Here is a 21,542-nt window from a genome sequence, read left to right on the forward strand (position 1 = left end):
ATGATCCTATCATTTGTCTGGACCAGTTGGGAAGAAAGGGGAGGGAAGAAGGGGGGGGGTTACCTTGGCGGTTCACGTGATCGTTTTTTAAAGGCACAACCCAAGAGTCATCAAGGGGACCAATTCAACTTATACCACCACATCTGTCAAGTACTATTTATTTCCCTTTTTCAAGATACAAAACAAAAATAATCAATTACCAATAGTTAATTAACTTATTGATTTGCCAATTTTAAAAATTAATTATTCAGTTGTCAGTACAAAAGACAGTTATGTAAAATTATGTAAAAACGTGTACAAACCTTTGACCAGACAGTCAGATAGACAGAGTGAATTGGTATAAGCTTAGAAAAAAAAATAAAAAATTTAGAAGTCTTAGATTGACTAATTGGTTACCTTTGTTTCGGTTATGTCTTGGCTATTCCATGACAAACTGCTAAGCTTGTGCTGGGAACAAGGAATGGTCCCCCAGGAATTGAAAGACTCCAACATAGTTAAAATTTATAAAAATAAAGGCGACCGCTCTGATTGTAACAATTATAAAGTGAACATACTGCCTAGCATAGTCGGAAAGGCTTTTGCTAGAGTATTACTAAAGCGATTACAGATCCTGGCAGAACGTGTTTATCCAGAGTCACAGTGTGGCTTTAGGGCAGGTAGAACTACAACAGATATGATTTTCTCTCTGCGGCAGCTACAGGAGAAGAGCAGAGAACAAAAGCAGCCCATCTTCATAGCATTTATTGATTTTAACCAAGGCCCTTGACCTTGTCAGCAGAAGCGGTCTGTTTGCTGTACTAGAGAGAATCGGCTGCCCAAATAAGTTAAGAAAAACTAGTGTCAGCTTTTCGCGAAAATATGCAGGGCACTGTTCGGTTTGAAAGTTCTTCCTCCAGACCATATATATATATGTGAGCAGGTCAGGCAGGCGCGAGCTGTGGTGGCCTATTCTCTTCTGCTGCTCAACATTAAATTCATTTGTAACAGTAGGCAGGTGGTAGCTCTACTGGGTGGGCCCAATCTGTGCACCTCGGTCTGCGACCAAGGGGCTAGAGTCGCCTAAGCAACCAGACAGCACAATTAAACTAAACTAAACTAATCTAGCTAACTAAAAGAAAGCAATAACGAAACTTTTACTTTAGGATAAATAAAACAAAAGAAACTTTATTTACATACACAAATAAATCAATAATAAAATATAACATATAGAGCTACACTAACACTACAACTGAACTCAGCATCTAACTAAAACCCTCTAAATCTACAAACACTAACAGACTAACCAAACCAACTATCTAACTATAACTACCCAAGACCTAAGCTTAGAATTAATAAAATATAACAAAAAAAGGTACAGGGAGGCGATGGCAGACTAATGGCAGACTAATGGCAGACTAACAACAGCCTACAGGCAGTAGACTAACAACAGCCTACAGGCAGTAGACTAACAACAGCCTACAGGCAGTAGACTAACAACAGCCTACAGGCAGTAGACTAACAACAGCCTACAGACAGTAGACTAACAACAGCAGTACTGCAGTAAGGATAGCCTGCAAAAATCAATACATAAAAACGTTAAAAAATAGTAAAAAGCTAGACTAGACCAAGTTTTGTACACAAACCGACCTAGAGACATGAGGTAATTACATATTAGTAATTAGCCTCCATGTAGCTAATAAAAGCCACAGAAATTAGGTCAAGTCTACGCCACAACCCACACAGGCTGGGTAGACAATAAACAGATCTAGACAACATCAGATAAAAGTCACAACAATACACATTAGATCTACTATCTAGGTTAATGAGCCGGCTTATGCCAGCCGCCATCTTGTACATAAAAGTACAACAAAATTAAAAATAATATTATCTGCCAACTACGCTTCAGAAACTACCAAAAAAATCACTAATAAAAATAATCATACATAAGAATATAAGATAATAAAAAATTTACAAATAAAATAAAGAAATAAAGAAAAAAATATATGTATTAATTCAAGATGGCTGCGGGTTAAGCCACCCAGGTTAACGAGTTTCCGGCACAGTCTAGAAAATGGCCAATGAAATTAGACAGAACTGGGGTGCGGCCCCAATCCATCCTAATCTAGATTATAACAATTAATCTAGAAATAATCAATATAAATCTAAGCTAATAAAATAAAAAGAAAAAGAAATAAAACATTCTCTCGACTTACAGGCGGTCCCAGCTGAAATTACACTACACACAATTAACTCTACACCGGCACTACTGTCGGCACTGACCACTGGTCAAGACAAAAGAGAGCTCAACGTGGTTCCGGAGCTAGCTATAACTGGTCAGCGCGAACATATCGGAGAGCATGACGTCACGCTAATTACCTAAAACTAAACTGGACTACTGATTCCCCTAATTTGTACCTAGCCGTACGCTATAATAAAATCTAGAAAATTACTAAAGACACGGACTACACAACATTATATACCAAATTAAACAGCATAAAAAAGAGAACCTTAAAATTTAAATCTTACAAAAATACAAAAAGGAAGAAGAAAGATATTTATGTTCTAAACTCGTACAGGGACCCTATACAGCTTCTAGACTTACACTTAGACTGAAATTAGAAAATAACTACTAACCTAACCTAAGCGCTAAAGACAAAAATACATAGAACTAATCAGGGACAAAGAAATGGAAACAGTGCCAACAACTCTAAGGCAAGTTAACTATTTTTAAAACTACTTTTCCTCTACGAGTAAAACACAAATAACAGAAAAAGACTAAAACTAGCAGAAGTTATAAATAGCGGAAACTACAAACACACAGCACTGACCTATGCAAGAAGAAAAGACACTAAATTAAATTATTCTAGCCTGGCCTATATAAAGTAAACAGATCGAAATACAGATAAAAATAGATAACAAATAGACCTGGGGTCGCACGCTCACATATATATATATATATATATATATATATATATATATATAGAGAGAGAGAGAGAGAGAGAGAGAGAGAGAGAGAGCAAGGGAATAAATCAAAGGACGAAGCCGTTGGGTAATGTTAGTTGCGCATAAATCCAACAACCATTTGTTTTCAAAAAGCTAACCTATAACTTACAGTCCATGTTCGCTGAATGAAACAATATAAATTTAAGATTGATCCTCTTGGTCTGAACTATGAATAATACAGGAATTGGGACTGTGGAAAGACGTTTGTATGGGCAGAACAGCATAAGATGTGGTCCAGATGTGGCCCGCGATCAGAAATTCGGGCGTCACTCGCTTATTTGATCTATTTATGTCCAAATCTTTCACAAGCTATTTGTATTTAATAATGTTTACCTTACATTTCTTTATATCGTTTTCCCTTCTTTTTCTTTATTTGCGTAATGTGAACGAAACCTTAATAAGATTATAAACCAAGAACGTATCACTTACGTCTCCATGCACAAAATCGTGGAGTCAAAGGGAAAGATCGCCTGAAGCTTTAACATGTGGGAAGATGTCTATTAAGGGTGCTCATCCCTTGATGAGTTTGAAAGTCAGGCCTTAGTTGGCGCTTTAGGTACCCGGTTCTGTTGCTATGATCAATGACTAACGTATTATTGTCAGTGTGCGGCCGAACATTCCAGGCTCACATAGGTCTCACCAGCCACACGAGGAGGCATAAAACCCCAGTGCAAAGCCCTCAGCCCCCCTGGATGACAAAGTGGTCACCATCGAACCACGATGGACGAACTACATATTATATATTATCAAAGTCTGGCGAAACGACCAACAGCCTTCACTCACACCCCCCCCCCCCCGAAAATATTGTAAAGTACCCATTAGAGTTGGGTGGACCCCCCAAATTAAATCCTAGTCAAGACTTCAAGACCCTCTCTGCAAAAGTCAAGTGCTTTACCACTAGCCTCACTGCGTCTTTGTATTACGTAGTGTATTGGCATTCACCTTCACTTTCGCCTATCCCTCAGTCTGTTGGACCTTTGGGGCACCACACAAGAATTGTTAACCATCTTTCTCCATTCCTCTCTGTAAAACAAAAGGTAACCAATTTTTTAAATGAATCGAAAAATCTGTCTTTTTTTTAAATAATGAAGTACAATTTATTAACAAGCCATCTAAAACAACAACGACGACAACTCCATGGTGTATTATTAGCAACGTAACCAAGGGAGACAAAAAGGACAATGATTGTGATGGCTACATTGATGAGGAACTCTTTAATGCTAAAGGTAAAACAAAAACATAAGCAATAAGGTATTTAAAAAAAAAAGGTTGTTGCTTTATTTCAAAATTTGTATACATTTTAACTTAAATGGCACACGATGAAGGCTGTGATTAAGCTAATTTGATAAAAAAATATTTTAACTCTTTCCATCCTAATTGTCGAAGCCAGCGTTTATTTCATTTCCATTAAAGTGAATCGATTTTTTTGCTGCAAACACGTAACACTATATCTCAATACCAAATAAAACATTTTCTGATGATAAACAAAAAAAAAAAAAAGCTATTGACGTTAAATCAAATGAGTAAAACGAATAATACTATTGGAAACAACAGAAATAATTACGGAGAGAAAGAGTTAAAATCTCCTTCATCTTTTTTATTATTATAGCTTTTATATAGCGCTACTTTCATGCTTATAGCATGCTCAGCGCGCTTTTGGTCCAATCTCATTTGTGGACCAGTGGGGGAGAGGGGGTATCTAGGAGAAGGTTTTCCGTGCTGCCTTTAGGCGCTCAGTAAACACAACTCTGCCCGAGTCGGGTATCAAACCTCGAGCCCCCTTCTAGGTAGCCGAGCCAAGCCAAGTTCAAGCGCACTTGACCTCTCGACCACGCAACAGATGCGACACTCGAGTTGTCTCGAGTCCGAGCACTGTGGGGACAAGATATACGAATTATTGGTACGTGGCTATTGAAAACATAATGCAACTGGACAACTGGACAAATACATAGGGATATTGTATTGATATTACCAGAGAAACTTTAGTCTGTCTTGTAATCAGTTGTAGGTAAAAGCTTAAAAGTCTGTGCTATGGAGTGTGTCTGTGTTTCTTAGGTGATCTAGATAGGGAGTATTTATTGTTAGTTTTAGAGAGAGTGAGAGAGAAAAAAATCAATTTAATGTTATATATATAGTAAAGTTCCCCTTTCAGACCTTGCGATATATACGTCAGATGATGTTAAGGTCATCTGTTTCTATGGCCAACGGTTAACGAGCAGGGTGTCATGTGGCCAGCACAACGACAAACCGCCTTTACTTTCCCCAACTTAAGTCAGATACCCATTGGAGTTGGGTAGACTCAGGGGCAGCCTACAAAAACCGAAATTCAAAATCCCAGCCTTCACTGAGATTCGAACTTAGGACCCCAGGTTCGGAAGCCGAGCGCTTAACCACTCAGCCACCGCGCCCCACGTTATATATATATACAGGGCTTTTTGTGACGGTACGCACCGGTACGACGTACCGGCACCTTTTCCAATGTGGGGAAATTTTTTTTTGGTATTTTGATGTATATTATTAATTTATTAGTATTTAGGCAATCCATCACTGAGTATATATATATATATATATATATATATATATATATATATATATATATATATATATATATATATATATATATACAAAGAGAGAGAGAGAGAGAGAGAACGAGAGAGAGATTTACAAACAGGGCGGACTGGGTGTCAAATGCGGCCCGGGCATTTCTATACCATCCGGACCATAAAATGTATATAATAAATATAATGAGCATCTGATTCTAGGTCTACCTGTTCTCAAAATCCTTATGTGAAGTTTGATCATTTTTCGATAGTTTTACACATACATACAGTGAACACTATATCCTTATAATAACAGTACCTGTAGGCCGTATATTGCTTTTAATAGCTAAGTGTGAAGGCCCTAAAGGATGAAGACTACTTGATCTTGTAGGCTCTTACATTATTTCGGTTAATGTGTTATATCAAATTAGTAGGGCCTAGTAGAGTCTGTAAAAGAATTTTTTTTTAAATACGTCACTCAGTGGCCCCTTTTACAAGAGAATACTATACAACCTTTTACATGCCGCCCTTATCTTATAAACTACAGATGTGACTTAAAAAAAGAAGATGATTACTGTGGTCCTAAAGACCCATTTGGGTACCAGCACACCGGGTATTTGCCCGAATGCCTATATAGCCACTCCGCCCCTGGATACAAACATTCTGATGTAAATTTTCGTTTCAAACTTTTTTTTTTTTTGGTTATAAAGATGATGACGACGATGGTAAAATAGACGAAGATACTGCGCTGGACACAGGGACTGGTAAGGCACAACAACTAATATATGAGTTAAAATACTTATCATTGATATACAGTCATTGTATTTTTTAAAATTTTCTTTCAGCATGTATTTGCATGTCATAATTTAAAGTTTAAAGCAATTAAGAAAGACCTCCCTAATACATTCTAAGGTTGTCTGCCTGGCTGGTTTGGAACTCATTGTGAGAAAATGTGCCGCTGTAACGATTCGGCTTGTTTGCCTAACGGAGATTGTAAACAAAACGTGTCATGTGTTTTTGACTTCTTTGGATTACAGTGTCAGTACAGTAAGTTGGGCTCATGTATCTATTTATTATTATAGCTTTTATATAGCGCTACTTTCATGCTTATAGCATGCTCAGAGCGCTTTTGGTCCAATCTCATCTATCTGTACTATATAACTATAACTGATCTATATATAATAAGGCTTATCTTTGAGTCTGAGCATTAGTAAAGAATATAGTATTTCCCGTGGATACGCAGCCCAAGATGTGACCTACATATTTATCCAGGATAACCGTTGTCCGCCGGTGCTTGATTAAGATTTTCCTCTCGCCGTCTGCGTCTGTCCTCAGCAGCTTTTTCTTTTGGTCTCAAATGTGTATTCTGCTGCCTGCGTGAGTGACCTCCTGCTGTCTCCTTCTGAGGCCGCATGCAACCTGGTGCTCTCTTCTATGTTAGCTAAGTCAGCAGTGCCTTATGATGTGATTGTGCATACTACTAATGTGTTACGCTGTGGGACAGCAAGGTGCAGAATGATCAGCTAAGTAATTTAACAATTATATTATAACATTTGCTAACTTCAAGGATATTACTTCATCAGTTTGTCATCATAAAGTACTATTCATCCTATTAAACAATTAGATTATTAACATCGAGTCGATTTTTTTTATTTTAATTATGGCTTTTATATAGCGCTACTTTTATGCTTATAGCATGCTCAGGGCGCATTTTGGTCCAACCTCGAGCCCTCTTCTAGGTAGCCAAGCCAAGCCAAGGTCAAGCGCACTTGACCTCTCGACCACGCTTCCCACAATTGTTTATTGTAAGCTAGAAGGTGCTAGTTGAATGTCAGGGGCCTGGGAGAACAAGCTAATGCTTTACACACAACCCTGACAGTATCCTAACACTAGCATTGTGAAAAATCTAGACCAACGGTTACCAGGTAAAGAAGACTGATGAGTTTGTATTTTTACAAATTATCCTTTCAATATATTGCGTGATTTTAATTTCCCGTTGTTTATTTTTTTTATTTTTTACTCAGGAAAAAACAAATTACTTCGCCTAAGGCCTCTAACTACTTAAGGCCGGCCCTGGATTTAGAGATGAGAGATATGAGAGTCTTCTTTAAAATGTTTCTAATTTCTCTTTAGAAGATTTAATACATTCAGCCAACGTGAGTCAAGAAAACGTAAGGTACAGACACCTGACGCCATGTCATCACAACTTTACCGCCAAGACTCCATTGACTATCACATTTCCATGGCCAACTCGCATCTCTTGGATTCAGATCGAAGCTGTATCAAAAGGTATGTGTTATTCTTTTTAAATATTTTTTTGTATAGACAAAAAAGAAATTACTATTGAGAAATTATGGAAGACAACGGCCACCCGCTCCATAAGAACTACGTCAGGTCGTCGCGAAGTGGGCGACTGCTGTCAATCAAAACAAGAACGGAGCGGGTACAAAAACTCGTTCGTACCTCACTCGGTCAGACTCTATCACCGCCACTCATTGATCAGGGAACATGAAATGCATCAAGATTCTTGAATGAACTCTTTATGTTGTCTGTTGTATTTAGTGTATTTTTCTGTTGTGTTGTCTTTATATGAGAAAAGAGTCCTTGTAATCACAACAAATTTCCGTAAGGATCAATAAAGCAGTCTTAGTCTTAGTCTTAGTTTTATGGAATATCACTATAATTAAGTATGCGTATACGTGTTCTAACTGGTCCAGCTAAGTGATAGGATCATAGAGCACTGAGAAAGCTAAAAGCATGAAATTCATTAAACAAAAGCAATAGGTAAAAATATTTCTAATTGCACAGATTTATTACTGTTAATCTAGATCTATTACAAATTTAATTACATGACTGGTCCAAAATAATTAATACAATTACACTTCGTATATGCTTTGTTGTTTAAAAAAATCCTAAATGTTTTTCTTGTTTGTGACATTATACTTGTAGCATGATGGTGAAGTGGTCAAGAGCACAATAAAACAAATGCTTGGCCAAAATGCTTGGCCAGACGTTGTCCAGAGACCTAGGAAATGCGAAACGTCTTTTTTGTTTCCTCCTAGATAACCTTCAGGGTCTCAAACTACGATTCAGTCAGACCCGCAATCAGTCGTGCTATACAGGACATTGTCGGCACCGAAGAGAGTTTTATCTTAACACCAACACTTTGAGAATAATGTGTAGTGCGGCCCAGTACGTCTGCCGTATTAGTATCGCTTTCAATGCGCCCGAAGAAGAAAGAGAACTGTGCTCAATCTATATAAGCGCTGGTAAGTCTATACACTGATTCTTTCATGGAGGACCTCTTAACAGTGAACACCAGGTGGTAGAAGGCTTCAGTCATTACCAGTGACTGATCTTTGTGGAGACAGCTTGCCGCCCAATGCGCCGAATGGCGCGGGAGGACCTAGGTTCCTAAGTCCTCGAATAACAGTCTCCTCCCCTCTTTACTAAGGTTATATCAACTCTGTCTGTCTGTATGATCAAGTTTGTACACGTTATTTCTCACTCACACAATCTCGAATTCAGATTTTGCACAATTATTTCTTTTACCCTACAACACAAGAATCAATTTAAAAATGTACCAATTAGTTAATTAACTATTAGTAATTGATTATTTTACTTTCTACCTTAAATATGCATATATATATATATATATATATATATATATATATATATATATACATATATATATGTGTGTGTGTGTGTGTGTGTGTGTGTGTGCGCGTGCTGGCCACATGACAACCTTGTTTACCGTGGGCCATTAAACATATGTCATCATCCGCCTTATAGATGAGGCACCCAAGGATCCCACAATTAAAAATCCTAGTCTCCACCAGGTTTCGTACCCGAGACCTTGGTTCGGAAGCCAAGCGCTTTACCGCTCAACCATCACATCTAGATTTAGCTTGAGTATTAAAGTAAGACATTTTATAGATACTTAATAACGCAAAAAACTAGAAATGTTTCGATGCTATTGATAGAATTAGTTTTTTTTTCCAAGCAAAAATAAAACATGAAATTTAAAAAAGGGCCTAAATAAGGGAAAAACCGCACAATTAGTGCAATATTTCTCAATACTTCAAGATTTATCTTTTTTGTATAAAACAATAAAAAAACACCACCACTTTTAATAACCACTAATTAATTAGTTCATTGTTTAAAGTCTATGGTGATTCATGTCTTATTATTATTATTGGATATAAACTGAGCAGCGTTTCAACTTGAATTAAGTATAGGAAGTGAGTGAAACAACGTACAAGATTTGACAGACAATGTGACAGACAAACAGAGTAAGCTTTGTAAACAAGGTTTTTCGTTTTTTTTTATAGAAAGTACTAAAGTGCTACCTATGCGAATTTTCTTGGTGTTTGTTTGAGTAAAAATCTAGTTCACTTGAACACTTACAAAAGTTGAATATCAATTCGTTATTTGTAGTTCCCCCTTTTCAGACCTTACCATCTATACGGCAAATAATGTTACGGTCATAATCATCTGTTGTTTTTTTTTTTCGGTGGGGGCGGGGGGACGGTAAGCGAGCAGGGTGTCATGTGGTCAGCATAACGACAAACGACAAACCGCCTTTGCTTTTCCTAATTAAAGGCAGGCTCTGTGACAAGAGGGATAATAAGGGTAGTTACTTTTTTTTTTTTTTGGTCAAAAAGAGTTAGTCCCCTTTAGTACACTGCCTAAGTCTCTGTGTTGTATGGTCACTTTCTCTTGAGTCTTTGGGCTGTGAGCTAAATCTATGTAATGTTTATATATATAAGTCTTTTGTTGTTGTGCTCTGACCTTGTGACTCAAGAGAAGCGTGTCACTGTAATGGAAATGTGTTATTCAATAACTAGCTGCGCTCCATCATGGACATATGGTGGCAAAACCACTACAAACAGCGATGTCCTTGCGAACGCCGGTATGGACAGTATAGAGGGACTTCTTATGGTCCGACAGTTACGCTGGGCAGTGCACGTATCTCGTATGGGAGACGAACGTATGCCGAAGGCAGTCTTTTTTTGGGGAGCTAAAAGATGGTGAACGTAAAAGAGGCGCCCCACGGAAACGCTTCAAAGACCAGTAGGCGTCAACATTCCTTGGCTGATCTAGAAGAGAGCACCTGGTTGCACGCGGCCTCAGAACGAGACAGCTGGAGGTCACTCACGAAGGCCGCGGGATACACATTTGAGACTAAAAGAAAATCCGCTGCCAAGGACAGACGAAGACACCGAAAAGAAAATCTAAATCGACGGCCAGCGGACAATGGTTATGCTTGCCCTGGATGTGGCAAAATATGTAGGTCGCTGCTGGGGCTACGAAGCCACAGGAAATACTGCACTCCTCACTAATCTTCGGACTGGAAGACAAGCCTTATTATTATTATTATACTGTAAAGACCTGATTAGTTTTTAAAATACAAACTTTTGTTTTGATATAAGATAGCAATATGTAAAAGTGGTGGCGTTCATTTGATTGTTTTGACCTGTATCTTTCCAACTATTTAGATTTTTCATTTTTTTTTATTTCATTTGTTGGCCTATGACAGGGGTTCTCAACCTTTGGGTCGCGACCCCTTGGGGGGTCGATTGACGATTTGTCAGGGGTCGCCTAAGACCATCGAAAATATGGATTGTATTTTGTGTATTCTTCTATTGCTGTGTGTGTGTGTGTGGGGGGGTCGCTGCGGAGTTGGGGATTGTAAAAAGGAATTGCCGATTTTAAAAGGTTGAAAACCGCTGGCCTATGAGAACACGTCGTTATGATCTGTTTTTTTTTGTTTCTCAATAAACATTATTATTTGTAACTGAACCTTAATTATTAGTATTTGTATGTCTCAGTAAGTTATATATCTAGAAGATATAATATAATGTAATATAATTTGGTACCACGAAGAACCACTGGACTCACTTGCCACTACAGCAGAAGTCACTGGTCCTATGACTTAATCATAGTACAAGTTTTACATGGATGAAGGTATCCACAAAAATATATCTCAGAATCTCCCCAAACTTAAATTCAGCTCTGACTTATTCCTCAGGACATTTTTGGTTGCCCGTAAGCAAAGGGAAGTGGTGGCCTATTGTTAAAATGTCAGCTTCCTAACCGAAAGATATAAGTTCAGTCGTTCGTTTTTCCTGGACCCCTTACTCCTGCGAGAACATCTAAAAATTAATGAAAAGTTATATTTATCGGGAGAAACGTAGAGCTATCTGTTAAAAGCTGTTGAAAGTAGCAAATATTATGTTTATTATCTTTCTTAATAAATCGTGTAAGATTTTAGAAGAAAATGCTATTCCTAGTAAGAACTTTATGTCAAGCTTTTTCTAGCAATACATCTTCCAACAGGTCGTAATTTGGCACTTGGTCAACCAGTAGGAATGTCCAGCTATTATAGAGACAAGCTAGGCATAGTCAGCCGTAGATCACTTGCTGTTGATGGACGTCTGGGGGACAGCTGGAAGAGTTGCTCTACTACTAGACTTCAAGACCAAGATCCTTTGCTGAGACTCTCGTTTCTAAATCCTGTTTTAGTTGAGGAGATTATTATATATTTCAAAGGTAAGCGCTAGAATACAAAAAGGGCTGCACGGGATAGTAGCTCCGGCTCCGGCCGAACATTTTTTCAATATCCTGCCATATTCGGCTCCGGCCTAATACCAAAAAGTACCCCTAACTACAAATGACATCAATGAGAATAATATGATAATAATACTGCACTGCAGAATGACTATTTAAAAAAAAAAAACTTTTTTCAGATTCTTTGACCTAAAGGGTAGATGAGGCAAGGTCGTTTATTTTCTGAGGTCGAATAATATTTCGTACTTACAGTTCTTCAGAAAGAAACTTAAATCACATCTAATACATAAATAAGAAAGTAAGCGGTATGTATGTATGTATGTATTTATGTCATCTAAACGGTTGCGCCGCCAAGAAAACATTATAAAAAGGGCATCCAGAACCACACGCACAACGTTATTTAAATGAACTTTTTAAACAGAAATGTCTAAAATAAATATAGGAAAAATCTTGGAAGACAACAGTCACACGCTTCATCAGAACTACGTCAAGTTCTCGCGAAAAGGGCGATACTGTCAATCAAGATAAAAACAGAGCGTTACAAAAACTCGTTCGTACCTCACTCGGTCAGACTATATCAATGCCAACCGTTGATCAGGAAACATGAAAAGGACCAAGATGCCTGTGTGTAGTCGCTGAATGAACTCTTTATGTTGTGTCTGTTCTATGTATGTGAATGTTTCTGTTGTGTTGTCTTTATATGAGAAAAGAGTCCTTGTAATCACAACAAATTTCCGTAAGGATCAATGAAGCAGCCTTAGTCTTATGACCCACATAGAAATCAAAATAGTTTGATTAATCTTGATAAAACTTGGCATAAATGTTTCTTACATCATGTCGGTGTATGTTTAATGTCCCACCCACTAATGGAAGGCACTAAAAATTTTTTAAAAAATACCTAAATATATCTCTATTAAAGTTTTCACATTCAACTTTCATTTTTCTGGCAAAATATACAAAAAAAATGATAAGGAAACATTCGCCATGTTTGACTTAGATCTGCATCCAATCAGTAGGCCTAATACTCAAACTAAGGCCAGCAGGCCGCGGGTAATAACCGACTATTACTTCATATAGACAAGCAATACTAACTCCAAATATAGAAAGGTCCAGAAATGAACATAATTCAATAAATTCATACGAATAGGTAAAATGAATAGAATAAGGGAACAAAACGAATGGATTCTGTGAATGAATGTCCCTTCACGATTAAGCGACTGCTTCTTCCTCCTGATAGTCATTTTTATATTGAAGCGTTCAGATGACTAGACCAATACATGAGATGAACTGCGCAGTGCTTTCCAAATCAGATAGCTCTCCATATATTTTTTTTTTCTATTTTGGTTGTTTTGGGGCCAGTGTCTTCTTACAGCCTGTTGGTATAGAATGCAGTGATAAAGGACATGGTCAGCATGTGACACTCCACATGTGCACATTTCACTGGTTCCGATTTCGAGCTTCCGGAACATAATATTTAATGTGGTCTCATTCTGTTGTGAGTCGAAAGATTAGACGTTGATCTTGTCGGGATAGCTTATAATAGGAGTCATCTTTCTTGTGATTCGGATGAGAGCTTTTCCATTTCTCATTTATTTTATTCACTATAAGTTTTTTTCATTTCTTCTTGATTGAGTGCAATGTTTAATTGTGAGTTTGTTTCCCACTGTTGGCGAGTGTGTCAGCCTTCGAATTTCCTTTTTAGTTCTATATGAGCTGGTATCCATTGGATAACAGCTTTTGCTGATGTTGATGAGCTTTACAAGTGCTGTCCTGTGTAGTTTTATATAGGAGGAATCAGAGTTTTCCCAAGCTTTGGAGGATTGCTTAGCGACTGCTTCTGATTTAAAAACTTTATGACTTACATGCTACTGGGTGGGAACTAGGGATTAGACAGGAAAGCTTGTGATACATCATGTGATATGTTAAGACACTCTATCTAGATTGGCGCCGACCACTTATTTGCCAATAAAGTCTGAAGAGGTGAAGAGCGAAGTACGCTCTGGGTCTAGACAAAGGGGAAGGGATAGTGTGGCCGCCCCGCAAGATGAAAGGAGCTCAGATCATCTCGCGCTAGAGAGAAAGTTTGAGAGCATACTTGAATAGAACACCAGATACATTGCCCAATGGTCAAGCTGAATTGGAGCAAAGGTAGTGTGGTTTAGGAAGGTGAATGTGAGAAGAGAATTGGTTAGATGTGGGGTGGGGGGAGCCTAAGCACACATTTTTTACGACGTTTAATATGGAAAAAAATAAAATAATTGATTTCTGCGTAATTTATTGAGGTTGTCAGTTTTTTGCTCAGCGACGGATCGTCCCAGTTAGCAGCTATGCTTAGCAGACAAGATAGAGGCTGATCCATTCTTTACGTTGTCCAGCCAACTTTTGTTTGGAGGACTCTTTCTTTCTGGTCCCACCACTGTACAGTTTCTCATTGCTTCCGTCAACTATATCAAGCGCTATAAATACACCGTCCTGCACTCTGCCAAGGAATGTAATATCGGCGTTCACGACTGGGAAGCACCAACTCTCGATCGCTCCTCATGGCGTTGAAGCTCGGAGTCTGGGGCTTTGAAGTAAGAAGAATGGCCAGGGTAAAAGAGCGCCGAACCACCAAAAAGCTGAGAGAAGAAGCAGGCCTATTTGCAACTGACCAAACCCACCCATGCGGCCGGCTTTTTTAAAGTGAGGATTGGACTTTACAGTCATCTTCAAGTCCATAAGAAATGAGAAATGTGCTCCTCTTCGATCACGAAGGAGGAGCTATAGATATACTTCCGTTATCTGAACACCAGTACACCAGATACACCAGTAGGGCCTATGCATTGGCCTCCATTTTTATTATAATATTCAATACATTACAACTAAGTGGGTTAAAATGTGCACACAAAAAAATCTAGTGTTTTGTTTTTTTATTTCAGTAACTGTCAAAAACGAAAGATTTTCTATTAATCTTCTGGACAGCACAGATAATGTCATTTATAGCTCTACTGGTGTTATAGAATCTATAGTCTCAATTATTCCAAGCTCACAAATAAGTTTGCAGACAATAGATGTATTTAAGCAACATTCAACCAGCCCATTGTCAATCTGTGAATTGGAAGTCTACGGAGGTATACATTCATTTACCATGTTCTTCTCTGGCGTTCGTAAATCTCTTAGTTTATTGCGCTAATTTGTTTAATATTGTCACGGCAACCATAATTTATTCTTAACTCTCAGCTGTTCATGAACTATGTCATTAGAGTGTGCACCTCCCATGTACGGTCCTGACTGCTCCGAGATATGTAGCATATCTTGCAACGATCAGATCTGCACGTACGAAGGCTACTGCAAGTGGTGTCCCAACGGAACTGCGGGGCTCTATTGCTTCGAGGGCTGTCTGGAATGGTGTGAGGACTACCAGGAGGTCACCAACGCTACGACAACCCCTAGGGTCACTCACGTGGCGTACCACAAACAGTCTGGGTTTCGGGTGGAAAATGTTTGGCTTTATGTCATGATTCCAATCGCCATAGTTGGCATATGCTCCGTCTTCATATGCACTGGACCGTCACGTGACCTGGAGAAGGTCCCATCGGAACCAAAGACGTATCAACAGGATTTTTATCAACATTATTTGTTAACAAAAGGTCAGTATCAACTCTGAGATTAGTTATTAAAAGGTCAGTATCTACACTGAGAATTGTTATTAAAAGGTCAGTATCTACTATGACATTTGTTAATAAAAGATCAGTATCTACACTGAGAATTGTTATTAAAAGGTCAGTATCTACTATGACATTTGTTATTAAAAGGTCAGTATCTACTTTGACATTTGTTAATAAAAGATCAGTATCTACACTGAGAATTGTTATTAAAAGGTCAGTATCTACTAAGACATTTGTTATTAAAAGGTCAATATCAGGGGCGGACTGGCTATATGGGCATTCGGGCAAATGCCCGGTGGGCCGTTACCTAAATGGGCCGGTAGGCCACCGAAAGGTGCGCATGGATGCCACTATGACACGTATTAAATTGCTAAAGATTTTGTCATAGTCTCTTCTAAAAGTGGTCCTTTGAACGTCGTTTAACGAAATCTTTCAAAGACTCTACAGTGTAATACTCATTTAATCGAACACCTTTTCCGAAATAATGTAACAACTTACATCCGTAGACAGTGCTACTAGTGGCGATTAATAGCAATATATGGCCTACATTTCTTATAAAGACATTGAGCATGTTACAGTTACCGATACATTATCATACTTAACAATGATTTTGAGGACAGATAGACATAGAATTGGATGCCCATCATATTATACACAGATTTTTGGGCCGGATTGTATAGAAGTGCCCGTGCCGATTTTGACATCCAGTCCGCCCCTGGTCAATATCTACACTGAGAATTATAATTAAAAGGTCAGTATCTACTCTGATATTAGTTAATAATAGATCAGTATATACTATGACATTTGTTATTAAAAGGTCAGTATCTGCTATGTGATTTTTTAAATAAAAGGTCAGTATCTACTATGAGATTTGTTTTTAAAAGGCCAGTAGCTACTCTGATATTTGTTAATAATAGGTCAATATATACTATGACTTTTGTTATTAAAAGGCCAGTATCTACAATGAGATTTTTTAATAAATGGTCAGTATCTACTATGATATTAGCTATTAAAAGGTCAGTATCTACTATGAGACTTGTTTTTAAAAGGCCAGTAACTAGTACTGTCTACTATGAGATTTTTTATTAAATGGTCAGTATCTACTATGAGATTTGTAATTAAAAGTTCAGTATCTACTAGTGAGTAGTTTTAATAACTACATTTATAGTTTGAAATATACAATAGACATTTATATAGGAAACCCTGGTGGACAAAAACAAAATACTGGGACCATTAATCATAATTATTTCTTCACTGTCTCGATAGCCACAGTACTATATAACTGTCACCTTCACTAAAAGCCTAATTTGTGTTAATTACTAGCCTTACGTGCTGTTTTAACTTCATTACGCCGGGATCTCTTATTTTGCAAATACAAATGTACATCCCTGCAGAAAAAAATATTTTTTTTTTCGGTCTAGTAAAACGGGAAGTATTTTAACAGCTGCTTTAGTTTTTTATTAGAATATTAAAACCTTGATATAATAAGGCTTGTCTTTGAGTCCAAAGAGTAATAAGAATTGCACCTTAAACAGGGACGGATTTAAGTATGCGGAGACCCGGGGCAGAAATTTTTAAGGAGGCGCCTTCATTTAAAAAAAAAAAAGCTTTAATAAAAATCAAGCTATTAAAAATGAAAACTATTATCCAAATCATGTCATGATAAAGAAGAAAAAAAACAGAACACTTGTAAATTATAAATAGATCTATATATTCTCATGATTAAAAAATAGTATTGCACTTTTTAGTTTTAAAAAAAGTACATTTGAATATTTTTGAGTTTGTTGATGGGAAGTCCCTGGGTTGACCCACTGCCTTCGATCCGAAACTGCATTTCTACATATAGGTCACGCCACTGGAAGTGACGTCTTGTAAAACGTAAGATTTCAAATACCGTAGGTAAAACAAAATGCGAAAAAATGTTTTTTAAAAAAAATCATACAATTTTCTGAAATGTCGACATTGTGAGAGACTATTAAAATCTCTTTTGTGGAGGCGACTTTCTAGGGCAATAGCCCCGCCTGCATTGTCCTAAATCCGGCTCTGGTATTTCACGAATCTAGCTGCGACCTAAATATTTTGTCACACCCATAACAGTCATAATAAAGACCTTATAATATTCTGAAAATTGTTAGTTTTATTTGGACAATTGATAGTCTTATTTGTTAAAAATAAGAAAGACTTTCTAAAAGTTGTTAGTTTTATTTGTACAATTGATAGTCTTAGTTGTTAAAAATAAGATGGACTTTCTGAAAGTTGTTTGTTTTATTTGTACAATTGATAGTCTTAGTTGCTAAAAATAAGAAAGACTTTCTGAAAGTTGTTAGTTTTATTTCGACAATTGATAGTCTTTCTCATTTGCTAATATATACAAGGGAGTTAACGAAGACGGAGGCAAGAAATATTTATCTTAGTTATCCCCCATTATATCGAGATAAAAGATTCAAGACTTCCACTCACTTTGCCAGACCCAGAGGTCATCAGGGCTAACGAAGAAGAAACAAGAAGATGGAGGCTTGGATATCGATGGGAGGGCAACATTAACTCTTTCTCTCTGTAATTATTTTTCCGCGTTTCGACGGAATTAATCATTTTACTGATTACTATTTCACTTTCCTGTTATGATTAAGCCCTAATAACCTTTTCGTTTGTTATCAGAAAATGTGTTATTTGGTATAGAAATAAAGGGGAATGCAGGCTTTTTTGGTATAACACAAAGTAAGGTTTTAAAAATTAAACCTTAATTTAATTTAAGGAGCTCAAATCAACGATGGTATCGTCAATTCGGAGAGAAAGAGTTTAAAGAATGGAGTCCAGTGCATGGGCCTGTTGTTGAAAGAGATTAGAGTAAGGGAAAAATTCAGAGGGAAATGGAGAAAGTTAACAGATCATGTGCGATGCCCCAACGGTTCAACAGACCAACAATAGGTGAAGGTGAAGTCGCTGGGACATTTCTTGCTATGAACCAAAAGATTATTATGCAATCGATTTATTTTTAAATTTGCGAAAAGGAAATAAAGAAACACTTATTTAAATATTTTAAATATTGTATGTGTTTGTTTAATTCCCGTTATATTTCTTTTTAAAAAGCTCAGAAGATAAGTCCGTCTAAATAGGTTTTAGAACAGGTGAGTTCTATATGAATGCCGCGGTGACACATTTGGTTTGTCTAACCTGAATAGAAACTTTATTGTGTGTTCTACAATGTTTTGATGACATGAGATTGACAATTATTTGTTTTTTAACAGAGTCTGAGAAAACCATGTTTAGTGAAACTGATAACCAAACTTCGACGTCTGTGGATGTTACCGGTACGTCTAGTAAACCCTAGTTGCCAGGTCCTCTTATAAGAGTCCTGGGAAATACACTTTCTTATTTAAGAAATTGAATCCCCGGATAATGTTGTCACGGCGCCGCGAGCTTACATTATGTTTGTTAACAGCGCTCTGTAAATTAAATTATTATTATTATTAGTAGTAGTAGTAGCACTCATAATATTCCGAAATAAAAAAAACTCCAAGTCTTCTTCAGGATTCGAATCCGGTACCTCTTACATCGGAAGTCAATAGCTTTACCACTCGGCCACAGCGTCCCTTGGTGTTTTTAGCCGAGTGCTTAAAGTATCCACACGGTTCGACTATCACTGATGTCAAATGACCCCTCTGTTATCTAAAGTAGAGGTTACTAATGTATGAAATGCTCCCCCCCCCTTTTCACGGTGAAATAAAAATAAATCCGATCTTTTTAGGCTGTTTAACCACAGGTAATCTTGTTACAGTACAATATATAATAATATTAATCTATTATATAAAGTAGAATGTAAGTTGTGTGTGTATATATATATATATATATATAAGCCTTTCAAAGAAATCAAAACCGTTTGGCCAATCTTTATGAAAGTTGACATGAGCACGCCTTAGATGATACCTGTGATCTTAGGATATGTACTATTGGAAGAGGGAAAAACAAGAGAGTTTACTAAATTGAGGTCATTGAGGCATTGTGATATAGATCTTAACTACTAAAACTACAATTATAATATAAAAAAAACTGTAACGGAAAAAAAAAACGAGCAAAGCATGGTAAAAAATGTATATATATAAGTTACAAATTCACATTGATTACATATTCGGAGGCGCCTAACCCTATTCACATTCATTACATATCGGAGGCGCGGTGGCTGAGCGGTAAAGCGCTTGACTTCCGAACCAAGGTTCGGGGTTCGAATCCTGGTGAATACTGGGATTTTTAATTTCTGGATCTTCGGGCGCCTCTGCGTCTAATGGGTACCTGACATTAGTTGGGGAAAAGTAAAGGTGGTTGGTCGTTGTGCTGGCCAAATGACACCCTCGTTAACTGTAAGCCACAGAATCAGAAGACATCATCTATAGACCCTAAGTTTGAAAGGGGAACTTTACTTTTTCAATTCACATTGAAAGGAAAACACAGCAGTCTTTTATTTGATCTGTAAGGTCTAGTTAACGTGCTTTAAGAAATTAACTACACCATAAGAGAATACGAGAGAGAGAAAGTGAGCACAAAGTCATTTGATGAAATCTACTAGAAAATAAAGAAGCCCTAAATGAGAAATACAAGACTTTAAAAACAAAATTAGGAGAAATTGTTAGAAATTGAGTAGTTAGTGGAACACTTTGCTTATTTTTTTTTAGAGAGAGACTGTGGTGGCCTACTAGACGTGGTGGCCTACTAGACGTGGTGGCCTGCTAGACGTGGTGGCCTACTAGACGTGGTGGCCTGCTAGACATGGTGGCCTACTAGACGGGGTGGCCTACTAGACGGGGTGGCCTACTAGACATGGTGGCCTACTAGACGGGGTGGCCTACTAGACGTGGTGGCCTGCTAGACATGGTGGCCTACTAGACGTGGTGGCCTACTAGTCGGTGTGGCCTACTAGACATGGTGGCCTGCTAGACGGGGTGGCCTACTAGACGTGGTGGCCTACTAGACGGGGTGGCCTACTAGACGTGGTGGCCTGCTAGACGTGGTGGCCTACTAGATATGGTGGCCTACTAGTTAATTATTCCAGTAGTTCGTGGTACACATATTCAGTCCTCGCGAAACACTAAGGTTCTGTGGAACAGAGTCTGGGAACCACTGCTGTAGATTATGTTTTAAAAACATAGCAAGCCAGAATGTTTAAAGTCAAATTATTTTTGTTTTATATTTCCCCAGATGCTTTGAACACTTTAGAGATTGTGACACCTTCTATGACGACAACCAATGCTTGAATCTGAGAATACTTAATGTATATGCTAATGTTAAACAATAATGTAATGAAATAAATCGTTGTATTGTTACGGACACAAATTTATGTTCGGATTGTCATTATAACACTATTATTTCTGTATCTAATGTGACCTTTAAACATGATCTCTTATGAAAAAAATAGTAATGGTGAGATAATCACAACATCCTGAAAAAGACCTATACCAGTTACGTATGTATTAGACAAACAAGGGCTCTCTCTAATTGTGTATCTCTCACAAACATGTCTAATACATGCCTAACGGCTGTCTGTGTCGGCTCTATTGAAGTTGTTAGTGAACGGATGCTGCGGGGCTGGGGGAGGGGCTGGCTGGGGCTTGCGACCTTTGACCACTGGGGTGGTAATTTGCATACGGGCGAAATGACTCTGGATCAGAAGAATGTTTTTTTGGACATTCCGATGGTCTAGAGCAGGGGTTGGCAAATTACGGACCGCGGGCCACATGCGGCCCGCTGAACTGTTTTATGCGGCCCGCGCACACCTACAGAAATCAGGTAAGCTCACAGATTATACATA

At 37.8% G+C, this 21,542-nt stretch overlaps 1 protein-coding gene across 4 annotated transcripts in view; it reads left to right on the forward strand.

The window, feature by feature from the left end:
• LOC106056019 (uncharacterized) overlaps nucleotides 1-21,061 on the forward strand; it is a 45,816-nt gene extending 24,755 nt beyond the window's left edge. For 3 of the 4 annotated variants that reach the window (XM_056017717.1, XM_056017720.1, XM_056017721.1), the window contains 10 exons: nucleotides 4,091-4,208; nucleotides 6,233-6,286; nucleotides 6,435-6,569; nucleotides 7,656-7,811; nucleotides 8,585-8,791; nucleotides 11,862-12,074; nucleotides 15,011-15,202; nucleotides 15,335-15,721; nucleotides 18,988-19,050; nucleotides 20,933-21,061. In XM_056017717.1, the coding sequence (XP_055873692.1) occupies nucleotides 4,091-4,208; nucleotides 6,233-6,286; nucleotides 6,435-6,569; nucleotides 7,656-7,811; nucleotides 8,585-8,791; nucleotides 11,862-12,074; nucleotides 15,011-15,202; nucleotides 15,335-15,721; nucleotides 18,988-19,050; nucleotides 20,933-20,988 (1,581 nt within the window). In that variant the 3' untranslated portion in view covers nucleotides 20,989-21,061. The remainder of the gene's footprint in view (nucleotides 1-4,090; nucleotides 4,209-6,232; nucleotides 6,287-6,434; nucleotides 6,570-7,655; nucleotides 7,812-8,584; nucleotides 8,792-11,861; nucleotides 12,075-15,010; nucleotides 15,203-15,334; nucleotides 15,722-18,987; nucleotides 19,051-20,932) is intronic. The other variant, XM_056017718.1, reaches the window with a different exon arrangement.
• Nucleotides 21,062-21,542: the final 481 nt, after the last annotated feature.

Source organism: Biomphalaria glabrata, chromosome 18 (assembly GCF_947242115.1).
Source record: "Biomphalaria glabrata chromosome 18, xgBioGlab47.1, whole genome shotgun sequence".
In the NCBI taxonomy this organism is placed as follows: Eukaryota; Metazoa; Mollusca; class Gastropoda; family Planorbidae; genus Biomphalaria; species Biomphalaria glabrata.